We start from the raw sequence: 13,516 nt of genomic DNA on the forward strand, positions 1-13,516 counted from the left end.
ATTTTAATTTGCCGTATTTGTTAAATAAAACACTTTTTTTCAAAATAATATAATTTTATTCTTATATTCAAATTTTCAAATTAAACTACAGAAAACTCGCGCCAAATATCAGGGATTTTGAAAAAAAACCCGATATTTTATAATTCATTTTTCTACGTCAAATTCCATTTATTGAGTATATAAAAAAATTTAATTTCACAAATTTCATTTTCCATGAACAATAATCTGATATTCATATATTTTTCTGTTATAATAAAAAAAAGAAAGAATGATAATTAACAATATGCAAAATATTTTGTGCGTGCGCATTTATCTAATGCGCAAGCGCGACTAAGTGCAAGAGCCGAGAGTAGTCGAGTTTAATCGAACGGAGTCGAATCGGCGCGTGGCGCCTCCAACAATCCCCAGTCGTGAGTTGACCATCGCGTCAACAGTTGCGTTTTCATCGTATAGTCTCTATTTTCGTTTTCACAGTTCACAACATTTTATTGTGAACACCAAATCAAAACTTGATTTTTTGTTAATAAAGTTACAATTTTCACCTGGAACAAAGTGTCATAATTTCCGCTCAAGTGACAGTTTTTTTTTTCGTATTGAAGTCAACATGTTTTTTTACGAAAATATGCAGTGAATAATAAATATTACTATATCAGTTTACATTGTGTGCCAGGATCATTTATTGTTTTTTTTTTTTTTCGTTTTCAGTGAGAACAGTGTTTTATGGAAAAATAACGTGTCTGAATTTTGGTAAATTGTCAACAATTTCCCGGCAAATTGACGTTCGCTAATTGCCGCAAGATGGCGATTATTTCATGTGTTAAGTTTTTATTTTCAATAAAAACAAAACAATGAGATAACTAATTTTTTTCTCGATATGATCGACAATAATCAGATCGTGAAAGTTTAACCTTCGTGGAGAGTAAATTCGATCGGTTTTTTTTTCGGATACTATTAGTGAGTGATTTTTGTGTGTTTTTTACAACAATTTTAATCATGAGTTTGTGATAATTTTTTTTTTATTATTTGGAGATCAAGTTCCTTTTTTGGATATTATCAGTGAAAAAAAAATGGAGTCCCGACGGATCAACTGTTTTTTGCTGTTCATCGCACTTGTCATCTCCGTTAAAGGTTTGTTTTTTTTTTTTTTAATTATTCGATTGTAATTCCAAGAATAAAGGCGCGAATTTTTTTTGTGATTCGTTACATTTAGGGAGAGTGATGGAAAAAACTTGTTGAGTTTAAATTCATATTTTTTGCTCTCATTTATTTGGTAATATGCGGTTAATAGAATTTTCGAAATCGTTTTTTATTTTACTAAGTATTTTTGTTATTCTGTTAATAGAATTTTTGAAATCATTTTAAAGGTTATATTTTAGTGTTTCAAAGTGTTTTTACTTTTTTTGCTCTGGCAAATATTTTTCCCTTTTTTTTTTTTAATGAAAAAAATTTTTAATTATAAATATTGTGTGAGAAAATGTAGTTTGCATAAATAGTGGATCTGGTCTTATGACTGACATTAGATTTTTGTTTGTTTTCTCTGTCATTTTAATTCTGTTTAGAAAATTATAATGAACGGTGGTTGGTATATAGTATATAATTACGTTAAATACTTAATTATTTGAAAATATCTTCATAAATGGCAATACCGTAAGGGCAGCATTTTTTTAGGTTATATAAAAGTTAGAATAGCTGTTGATTGAATGTTTCTACATCCGAATTTCCTTTTTTTTCTTTTTTGTCCAAATAATGTATATTTAAAAATATAATTGTAGTTTCCGATATGGTAGTACAAAAATGGCACATGGAATAATTTATGATTGCTAGGCAGCCAGTGCTCGGACCGACATAGATGTTACACATAATTTATTATAATCCATATTACGTTCTTAAAAATAACTTTCTGTGTCTCGTCTCTGACGTGAGTAAGTAGTTCCCATATATAGTTTATACTATCTACAATAATTTTTAGCTATAGCTTTATAAACACATTCCATAATAATGTAAATTCTACAATGTATTTAATATTTAAAATAACATATATTAAAGTTATTTATATTTATATACATTGTAAAACGAAAGGTATTAATTTAATACCAACTTTAGGTATGAGCCAAAAGTTTGTTTAAAAAAATTAAAAAATAATAAATAAATTTTAAATAATTAAAATTTGTATAAAAAGAAATTCTGCCAAATGCTAATTCGAGAAATAAAAATTCGTCTGAAAACTAATTATTTCTAGTAAAAATATTTCATTAATTTAAATTATTTGATTAGTTAATTTCTTTAATACTTTTTGTTTTGCTACTTCTTTAAGTACGAATTTTATTACAAAATATTGTTTAAAATATCTAAAAAGAAGTTATTAATTTAATATTAGTTTAATTTACTGTTTTATTTTACATGGTCATCATAATTTTTAATAATTTATAAATTGAAAAAAATATTTCGTTCATATGAATGTTCAGAACTTTCGGCTCATCTTTAGATGCTAAATTGTTATTTGGTTCTATTTTGATACCTAAAATCGGTACTGTTTTAGTACCTTCTTTTTACAGTGTATTTATTTATACTCTCTAAATATGAATTAGTAAAAATGTTTACTACTTTGAATTAATGACTCACTTTTTGCTTCTGAATTAGTAAAATTTTACTAATTCTTAGTAACTTTTATTAACAATTAGTAAAATTTATGAGCCAAAAGTTTTGAACATTCAAATGAACAAAATATTTTTTTCAATCTATAAATTATTAAAAATTATAATGTCAATGTAAAAAATAAAACAGTAAATTAAACTAATATTAAATTAATAACTTCTTTTTAGATATTTAAAATAATATTTTGTAATAAAATTCGTATTTAAAGAAGTTATAAAAAAAATGTTGTTCATTTTGAACGTTCAAAACTTTTGGCTCATTAAAATTTAACTAATTCTAAAGCAAAAAGTGAGTCACTAATTTAAAAAAGAAATCATTTTTACTAATTCAGATTTAGAGAGTGTATTTCGGTTTTGTTTCTGTTTCGAAAAATCGTCCTCTGGATTTTTATTCCTTTTCTTTATCTGTATACTAATTCCGATTCATTTATTTTCATTTCGGTGAGTTTCTTTTTGGGATAGAAAATATATTTGGGAAAATCAATCAACCTGTTATCTTGTTATATATATATATATCCGAGATTGGATAATATTTTTCAAATATCCCATTGATTTGAAGGGATCTGTTAAGATTTTCTTCTTTGTGTGTGTGTGTCAAATCTGATTGGACAGAATTTGATATCGAAGTGAGAGGGCTCTCGGTGAGTAAACTGCTTTTGGTGAAAGATTTCGTTGGTGAACGGGTGCTGGGATCCGCCGGCTGTCAATCCCCCAGAACGAGGGAATCGACACTTCCAATTTAAATATGTAAAATACACCCGTAACTCTCCTTTCTTTTTGTCCGACCGTTTCATCGATTTAACTTCTAAGTATCGTACCTGTGAAACGTTCAATCAAGTCATATATACATCCATCAAATTACTCATTAAGTGCGATTTTGCTCTTAGAATTTCTTTTTAGATATAATTTTTAGTTATAGTAAAGGTTTAGTTTAGTTTCTAGATGCTCCTGCGGCACTTGGTGTGTAGAATTATAGACTTGGTACACGTCGAGTTTTAGTCGGGAACATATACATGAGTCGGCATTAATTAGCAAGTAGTCTAATTAAGTCTTTGACCGTAAAAGGATTGTAGCAGTTGGTGCAGGCACATATCTTATCAGACTTCCTTATTCTCTGTATATGTCCCTTTTATATCTCGAATATATATTATATATAGTTTCAAAGATGAAATGTTTCGAAACCACGTTTTAATAACTTATAATTACTCTGATATATATGCTTTTAAGATATATTTACTTAATTGATTTTGAATAAGAATCTCGATTCTTCATTTAATTCTTGATTATTATTATCTAAGCAAATAAGTTTGCAAAAAAAAAAAAAATGTTCGCGTCGGTGGCTATATGAGAGAATCTTTCTCATGCACGTATACCCATGTCATTGGACGATGTGGTCTCTTGTAAATATTTGTCGTCAAACCAGTATACTTCGTTCTTGTATTTACGCAAGCCGGCGGAGTTATTTAGATTTGAATATCTTGACTGCGAATATTCCAAAGAGGGTCGTGTCTTCCAAAAAAAAAAAAAATCTTTTCCTTCAAGAATATAATTAGTGAAAATTTCTTGAAAAAAATTGTTCTAATTTTTAAATAACGTTTTGGAGATGAAAATTATCATTTTTTGTTTGTTTGTTTTGTGAACGTATTTCTGTTCACTAATGAGTGTATATGTATACTAGGGACTGAGGAAATTAATGACGCGTCCACAATGCACTGTTTGTGCACCACAACATTTTAATCTTTGTCAGTAGGAAACATACACGTGATATTAAAAAGATTGTACAAACTCGCTATTAAGCCCAGAGAGACTAGACACCTTCTCATGACCTTTCAGGAATCTTTTTAATTATATAGCATTTATAAATTTTTTCGACCTGATTTGTTTTTTATTTCTGAAGCAAAAATTTCTTGTAGATGAAAACAAAAACGAATCGTAGTTTAGTCGCCCGTGTATCTTTCGAAAATAAAACACAAAAGTTATTTATTTAAAAACAAGAATAGAAATATTTATTATAAAATTTAATTTGCTCTCGGAGCAAGGTTGTGCTCAGGACGAGAATTAGGTAAAGACTAAATTGAAAAAATGGCGACAGGGTTTTCAAAGCGACGCTTGGGAAAAGAGAAAAACGATAAAATTAAGGAAAATTATTGTAGTTGAACAAGGATGGAAAAGGTGTAAAAAGAGAGGGTAAGGAGTGTACAGAGTACATTGCCGGGCTACTTGAACGGACCGATTTTATGATACATTAACTATTCTGAGCACAACCATATTGTAAATACATAAAATTACAAGTATTAATGAAAATGTTGTATTAATACATATTGTTTGTGTGTGTGTATTTGTGTACATGTTTGTGCATTTTTAGATTAGAGTAATATATAAAATATAATTATAAAGTTTATATTGTCCAAAAATGTGGAAATAAATTTCCAGACGCCACAGATCTTTTCTTTGCAAACTTTTCTTTTGTAATTATTTAGAAAAGCATTTCACATATAAAGTAATTTGACTCTCCATTGTATTAATTACTAAGTGTCAGTTACAAACATAATAGAGATAATTGTCTATACATCAACAATATCGAGCGAGTTTCGAAACAGATGCACAGTATAGATGTTATGAGCGAGCATTATGCATGAAATATATCGAGTATATGGGAACATTTACCTGACATTTAATTAATATAATGTAATTCATATACAATATATATAATATCAACTAGGAAATCTTCCATGCAAACATATGGTGCGTCACGGCGACACAGATGGATACTCGATTCATATATATATGCACGCGTATTTCTCTTGTCATAATATAGGTTCAACTACTCTCGGGCATATGAAGCATCGAGGTCGTCGTCGTCGTCATAAGGCGATAATATACCCGACAGTTTATATGATAGGGAAAAAGTCAAGATTGAATTAGGGTTGGTGATCTGATGATTGTATAAAGGCAAAGCTAGTTTCGCGCGGCACACTTTGAAGGGTGTGTATATGCGCATATGACACCCTGCCCGCTAATCTTTATCGAGATTTTTCCCTCCTTAGATATATATTTCGAACTAGTCATTCATTGCCTATATATATATATATAGTCTAATGTGGAAATCTCCGGTGTAAATGGACATTGAACTACATGCAACACATGGCTTGATATCCATTTACCAACACGGTATATCCCTTGCAAAAGCATTCATTGAAATTTTAGGGCAAAACAAATCACTCTCTATATATATATATACATATATATATTTCCGACAGACATCATCCCAAGGGACAAATTTTTACGGAGATCAAAGAGAAACTTTTGAATTAGTTACAATTCATTATTAATCGTTTACTTATTCATTCATGGAAATAGTAGGTACTCTAACTTTAATTTATGACTGATTCATGGAAAAAAATATTAATGATTTATTACTTGCAAAGTAAGCCCACTTGAAAAGATTCCCGGAAAGTGCTCCCTGGAGGTTCTATCAGAATTCCACCGGAACTTCCGACGAAATTCCGATTAATTTTTTTCAAAATTTTTAGAGTCCTAACTCCGTCGGAATCCCATCGGAAATTCTTTGGAACTCCGATGGAATTACGTTGGAAGTTCCGGCGGAATTCTGATAGAACCTCCAGGGGGCACTTTTCGGGGAATATTTCCAAGTGGGAGGCTAGTTTTGGCGACTTTTGCTTCGGAAATAGCAAAAATTACTCTAGAATAGTGAAGATAACTCCGGAAATAGTAAAATAAATATATACTATTTTCGGAGTTGATTTTATTAATTTAGGAGTTCTTTTTTCTATTACGGAGAAATTAGGATTTACTTTGGAAGTAGTAAAAGTATTTTGTTTCTTTTTTGTCTGTGTTTTTAATTAATACACGGAGAAAAATGGAAAAACGAATAAAGTAACTTTTACTATACTTTAAAAGTAAAACCCAAACTATCCGCAGTTTCTGCGCATTTCTAGCAAATTTTTACTCCAGAAATAGTAAAATTTAGTCCGAAATAAGTAAAATTATAAATAAACTCCAAAAATAGTAAAATTTACTCCTGAAATAGTAAAAATTATTCCAAAATTAGTAAAATTAACTCCGAAAATAGTAAATTTTACTATATTTCTGGAGTAAAACTTGACAGAAATTCGCAGTAACTGCGGACAGTTACGGTTTTACGCTTTCAAAGTATAGTAAAAGTTACTTTATTCGTTTTTCCATTTTTTTCAGTGTATTAACTATAATTATATATATATATATATAAATATTATAGCATTAATTTATCAGAATTTCACTGATTAAAAATCAAAAAATATTTTATTAACTGTTATAATAAAACAGAATTGAGAGCAATTTAATAAAATTTCACTTATTCAGATTAAAAAAAGGAAGTATTATATTAAGTTGCAACATTTTTAAGATAGCCTTTGTTGATTATCTGAGGAGTTTTTATATTGTCAGCATTTTTAATGTGTTGCAAATTATGACATATATATATTGTGATAATACCATCATCATAGGTATTGAATAGTTTTAATCTTTAATTATTATTTTGCATTATATTATAATCTACTGGTATTTTCTTCTTTGTTAATTACCATCTCATTTTGTTAACATTTTAATTGCTATCGTATTACTTTGTGCATATTAATTATTATCTCGTAAATAAAATCAACAATTTTAACAAGATTCATGAAAAGATTGCTCTTCTCTATCTAAAAATCTGAAATGGTATTATTAACTAATTCGAAATAGTGATTTACTTTTAGCTTTTGTTGAATTCGCAAATTATTATAGAATTTAACTTATAGTACAAAAAATTTTTACTATCGAAGTAGTCAAATTTTTACTAATTAGTAGAACAAACAATTATTTACTATCGAATTAGTAAAATTAACCAGAGTCGGTGAAATTAGCCCTTAGTGTATCAAATTAGTAAAATTTAAGCAATTAGTAGTATAAAATATTATTTACTATAACGAATTAGTAAAATTTTACTATAGAATTAATAAAATTTAACTATTAGTAAAAATATTACTATCGAATTAGTAAAATTTAACTAATAGTAAACTAATTTTACTATCGAATTAGTAATATGTAGGTAATTATTAGTGTTTACTATATCGAATTAGTAAAATTTAACTATTAGTAATCAAATTTTACTATCGGATTAGTAAAATTTAACTAATTAGTAGTAAAAACTATTATTTACTATATCGAATTCGTAAAATTTAACTATTAGTAATCAAATTTTACTATCGGATTAGTAAAATTTAAGTAATTAGTAATATATTTACTATATCGAATTAGTAAAATTTAACTATTAGTAATCAAATTTTACTATCGGATTAGTAAAATTTAAGTTATTAGTAATATTTACTATATCGAATTAGTAAAATTTAACTATTAGTAATCAAATTTTACTATCGAATTAGTAAAATGTAACTAATTAGTAGTAAAAACTATTATTTACTATATCGAATTAGTAAAATTTTACTAATAGTAAAAAAATTACTATCGAATTATTAAGATGTAAGTATTTAGTAGTTTTTACTATATCGAATTAGTAAAATTAAACTAATAGTAAAAAATTACTATCTAAAATTTAACTAATTAGTAGAATAAAATATTATTTACTATATCGACTTACAGTAAAATTTAACTAATTCAAAATCAAAAAGTGAGTCATTAATTGAAATCAATGAAAACGTTTGCTATTTCTTTAGAAAATTGACAGAATAATTATTTTATTTATTCAAATAGTAGTTTATATATTGTATTTTAAATAATATTATTTTTTTTATTATTATTTATTATTAACTATTTTTATAACAAATTTTCTGTTAAAATTTCTTTTCGTTAAATTTTATGACACTTGTGTCGACACTTTGCAGTTGTTGATATTTATTTCCTATATATTTAATATATCTATAATATTGATAAGAGAAAGCATCAAGCGAGATAATTGTTATAGGACACAAAGATAGTGAAGGCAGATAGATATATTAGATTCGTTGCGAGGTGGATTGAAAAAGAAAAACTAATATGGTCGATCGTTATCTATAATTAGTTCTTCCCTTCGAGCACTTGTAGAAATATATATATATATAATATATATAAGAGAGAAAATATCAACTAAAGATAGAAATGTGGTACGCGCCCCCGTGGAATCAGGAGGATCTGTCATCGCCGTGAGGGTTATTATAAGTTTAAAAAAAAAAAAAAAAGAAAAGATGAAAAAAAACTACTTATTTATCGCAGGTTTTTAGAGAACAGAGACTGACTGTGCTTCTTGACATGAAATATCGCCAACGCATGCTCTCGACAATTTCATTATAGACTCTCCAGCCCTCTCTTTCTCTCTCTCCCATGCGTATATAGGAGAGGATACTTTTACGCGCGCTTTCAAACATTGGGATTTTTGTATTAATCTTGTACGCCATGTATACAGTATCCTGCTGTTTCAAAACAAGTTTTCTTAATTCTCTCACTGAAATTATTACCTGCATCAATATGATATACAGATATAGGACATAGTATCTTTCAAAAATTTTTATCGGAAATTTTTTTTATTAAGGTTATCAATTTATCCGCGGTGTGTAAATGACACATTCAGTTTATTGTTTTATATTCTGTTTTGTTTGTTATTTTATTAGCTGTTTGTTCATAATTGATTGTCATAGTTATTAAAATTATTTGTCTTTTTATATAGATTTTTATACTAATGGATTTTTTGTTTGCACGGAAAATTATAAGGTATTAAAATAATAGCTGCAACGCTTATTATTTTAATCAAATTTTGCTTATTTTAATATCAAAATGGATTAAAATAAGCAAAATTGGATTAAAATAAAATAAGCTTATTTTAATGCCTTTTAATTTTCTGTGTGTTTCAAATCTTTTTGTTTGCGTGTGCGTTTTCTGAAAACAAATTTTGGTATGCATCGCTTTGAATTGCCCACATCGAGAAAAAAAAGACAAGCAACAAAAATATCTTTAGCTTCGAAAAGCTCTCGATTTCATTAAAATTCCAAAGGACTATTCGGTAGCTGCGCAAATTTCTTTTCGACGCTCTCTCGCGGCGCTGATTGATTATAATCGCAGGTGTAATGTCGAATTCTAATTAGACGACTGCTTTCGGAATAAGTTATTCGAAATTCTTTTTGAATGTAGAAGATATTTTTTTTTTTTTTTTTTTTTTTTTTTTTGTGTAATTCAATCACGTAACTACTTACATTCGTGAACATGTGCTATAAAAGATCCGCCTTTTACCAGATTTTATGTGACAAAATAACAAATATATTTTCGACTCTTTTAGTTTTATTCCAATTTAAAAAATTTATAAGGAAATTAGTAAACATTCTGATTTTATTGTATTTATATTATATATTTGATTATTTTACAAATATTTGATTATATCATGTAAATTCCTTTCGAAATGAATGTAATTACAAAACCTCATGTTTTTGTAATTCTATTTGTTGAATTATCTTTATGCAAGTGCCATCTGTACAATGGAGGTTTTCCACTTAGAGAATTTTAACATGACAGTCAAATAGAAGTTCAAGTCGGTGGATTAGTTATACATAGGAAAATATATATATGCATTTCGTTGTGTGTGTGTCTGTGTGATATTGCACGTATACCGCGAATCTCTTCCGTCTTCGTTATCCCCATTGCGAGAGTCCTTGTGGTTGGGAGCCTCTCCTAAATATTTTGCAGAGCATCCTCCCAACCACGAATTCGCAAAGAGCGAGGTAGGTAATTCCTGCCGGTGCTTCAACGGGATTTCGAATACTATTTCAGTGCCTGCGGTCGTTAAAGTACCGAAAATTTTACTGAAATTTGTCGAGTATAATCTTTCGTAAACGGCTCACAATGAATGTAATGATACCTCTATACCTGTTTTAAGTCTCTTCTAGTTTATATATGGAAATAGTATTTTACAAAAATTGAATTTATTTTATTTTTTAGTGAAAGAATATGTCTAATTTTGATTAAGAAATTTAAAAAGTCATACCCAAAATTGTTTCGATTTGGATTTACTTCTCGCTTTCGAGGCTTTTTTTAAAAACGTATTTTATTTCTACGTAATTTTCAGTTTAAAATATTTTCTCAGGGGTAAAAATTCTCTCGTTGGGAGAATTTCTAGATTTCCTTTGCGACCTTCGTATTTCATCTATGGTCTATATGACATTAAAACCAGACTATTAGACACGCCTTCGGATAGCCTTGTCCCCCCCATACAGACCCGTTGCCAAAGCGTATTAAGCTCAGAATGTTGTACCAAAATTTAATGAAAATCCCTACCATAACTGTAAGTTGCGTTATATTCTCATTTGAAGATTAATGATTTTAAAAATATTGCTTTTACTAATAAAATTTTGGTTATAGTGACAAAATCATGATTGTTGCACTTCAAAATGAGTAACGTACGCTTCTCATTTTAAAGTCCGTTTTTTTTTTTTTGAAAATTGAAAATTTTGCATCTTCTTTTCGCCTGTAAAATGAGAGTTTTTTTTTTAATACTGTATTTGAAAATATTGCCATTTTAGAGGAAAATTGTGGAAAATTATCTCCTACTGTTTTTTTGGGTTGGCGTCTGCCTACTTGAATTGTAAGGCGATACACCTTCCATGTCAGTACTGTCGACTCACTTCCGGTTTGTCGATTCTCCTTTCAAAAATCCGTTGTGACACGCGTTTCGCGTTGGCGTCTCGTGACATTTGCATAATAAGAGTCATGGCTGATGCTTTGTCGAAACTCGTTTTTTTTAGGACCATTTCCTGCCATTGCAGAAATGCATTTTTTTGTTCGACAAAAATTTTGTACAGTTTAAATTTGCATTTATTTTACAAGTAGCTTGAATAAATTTTATTCTTCTATTTTATTTCAAATAAGTTTATAAATAACGAAATTATAAATATTATTTTTTAAAAATTGTTTGTGTTTTATTTTCATTTTCAACGGCAATTTTTCCGCTTGTGACGTAAATTTTTCTGTTTTATCAAGCAATGAAATCTAAACTTTTCAGTTGGAACTCTCCTACACTCTTGGGGGGTTGATTTTTACTTAAGAGTTCACGTCACGATCGCGTCTTTGACGACGTCGCAGGTAGTGTAGCGTGACCAAGGGTGGGATACGTTGACGAAATCAACATATATCACGAATACGTATATATATATATAACAACGTGCAACCTTATGTATACGAGAAGGGCTTTTCCTTCTTTCCGGGTTTCTAATCCATAATACCATATTATTCAATTCACTTCCTTCTCTCGACCTTCTTTTTTTTCAATTTTCCAAATACATATCCGCAGATTTTATGAGATGTCCTGAAAAAATATTTTTTTAGGATCCATTTCCTTGTCGGTTTGGACTTAACGGAAAAAAAATAAAGTCGCCACGTTCCTTGTAATTGTGGTAGTAATCCATTTAGGAGATTTTGTTATTTTTCAAAAATTGCTTAGCATTTTACACTGTAAAACAAAAGGTATTAATTTAATACCAACTTTAGGTATTAAATTGTTATTTGGTTCTATTTTGATACCTAAAATCGGTACTGTTTTAGTAGCTTCTTTTTACAGTGTAAGTTTGCTAAACATTTTTAATTTTTACGAACGAGGAATATAGAAAATTGTTGGAGTATTGTACAAACAAGTTTTTAGGCTCAAAACAGAGAGAGAAAGAGATAGTGGGACTGTTATAAGATTAGCAGACATTGCTTTAGGTCTCTCAGTGACTTTAGAGTGCACACACTATGAGAGTGGTGTAAAACCCCTTGCGGCATGTGCAACGGTATTGGTTGCTGGTTATACACGAAGATTGCAAACACTTGTATGTATACGAATAAAACAAGATCTTGAGGCTAATGCGTGACCCCCCGTGCACGATCGTAACGATTAACCTACGAGGAACGGAAGCGTCAGGGGATTTTTTTTTCTTATTTAAGATTTAGAGCGAGACGTAACGTTACAAAAACTTCAAAGAAGCTTCTTGGACCGACGCTTTCCTTTATAGAATTGGCGGGTTTATATTGCAGAAAGTGCGAGATATTCTCTCCAAAGTACCATCTGCCAGGAGATTTTCTAGAGATTAACAAATCTCGAATCATTTTCACTGGTGGTCTCTAGAAATATATATATCGTCTGTTACAAGATTCCAGACTTTTTTTTGTATTTAGTATCATTTTTATTATTATTATTATTATTATTATTATTATTATTATTATTATTATTAGTATGATTATTTTTAGTATTACTATCAGTATTATTGGAATTTTTTTTGAAGTTAAAATTTTTTTAGTCTCTATATTTCAATTACTAATTGACTGTGTCTGTCTAACCTTTTTGAACTATGTCGTTAAAAAACATTATTTCTTTGGGTTTATTTTACAAATTAACTTGGAAAGGAAGAAAAAAAAACTGAAATATAAGTTCAACTTGGAAAAACGATCTATATAGGGTCGCCTGGTCTCAATCACAGGCACGTTCCTTTGGTATATACTAAGAAAACCTTGAAATCTGAGACTTCCTGGGAAAACATGGAAAAAAGGGAGGGAGAGAGAGATAGATAGAGAGATAGAGGGATAGAGGACATAAGAGACATGTTGCTTTTTCGCTCGTTACATTTCCTGTATATTTTTTTATTTTATCTTTTTTTTTTTTTTTTTTTTTTTATTTCAAAATTTACTCTAAACTCGAATGTAGAAATAATTGACAAATTTAAATGGAAAAAAAATTTTACTGATAAAAATTTTACTTTGTAAAAAATTTAAAAATATTGCTTTTTAAAAATTATTTAACTAAAATAGAAATTAGATCCACTAGAAATTCGAACAAAAGTTTTTAGGGAATATATTTTCTGCTCTTAAAA

At 28.6% G+C, this 13,516-nt stretch overlaps 1 protein-coding gene across 1 annotated transcript in view; it reads left to right on the top strand.

The window, feature by feature from the left end:
• The first annotated feature begins 395 nt into the window (after positions 1-395).
• The window catches only part of LOC127288605 (roundabout homolog 2-like), a 327,158-nt gene continuing 314,037 nt past the window's right edge, over positions 396-13,516 (top strand). The window contains exon 1 of the mRNA XM_051316154.1: positions 396-1,128. Coding sequence (XP_051172111.1) covers positions 1,068-1,128 — 61 coding nt within the window. The 5' untranslated portion in view covers positions 396-1,067. The remainder of the gene's footprint in view (positions 1,129-13,516) is intronic.

The sequence above is a fragment of the Leptopilina boulardi genome, unplaced genomic scaffold, assembly GCF_019393585.1.
Source record: "Leptopilina boulardi isolate dan_hultmark-lab unplaced genomic scaffold, ZJU_Lbou_2.1 LbouV2_392, whole genome shotgun sequence".
NCBI lineage: Eukaryota > Metazoa > Arthropoda > Insecta > Hymenoptera > Figitidae > Leptopilina > Leptopilina boulardi.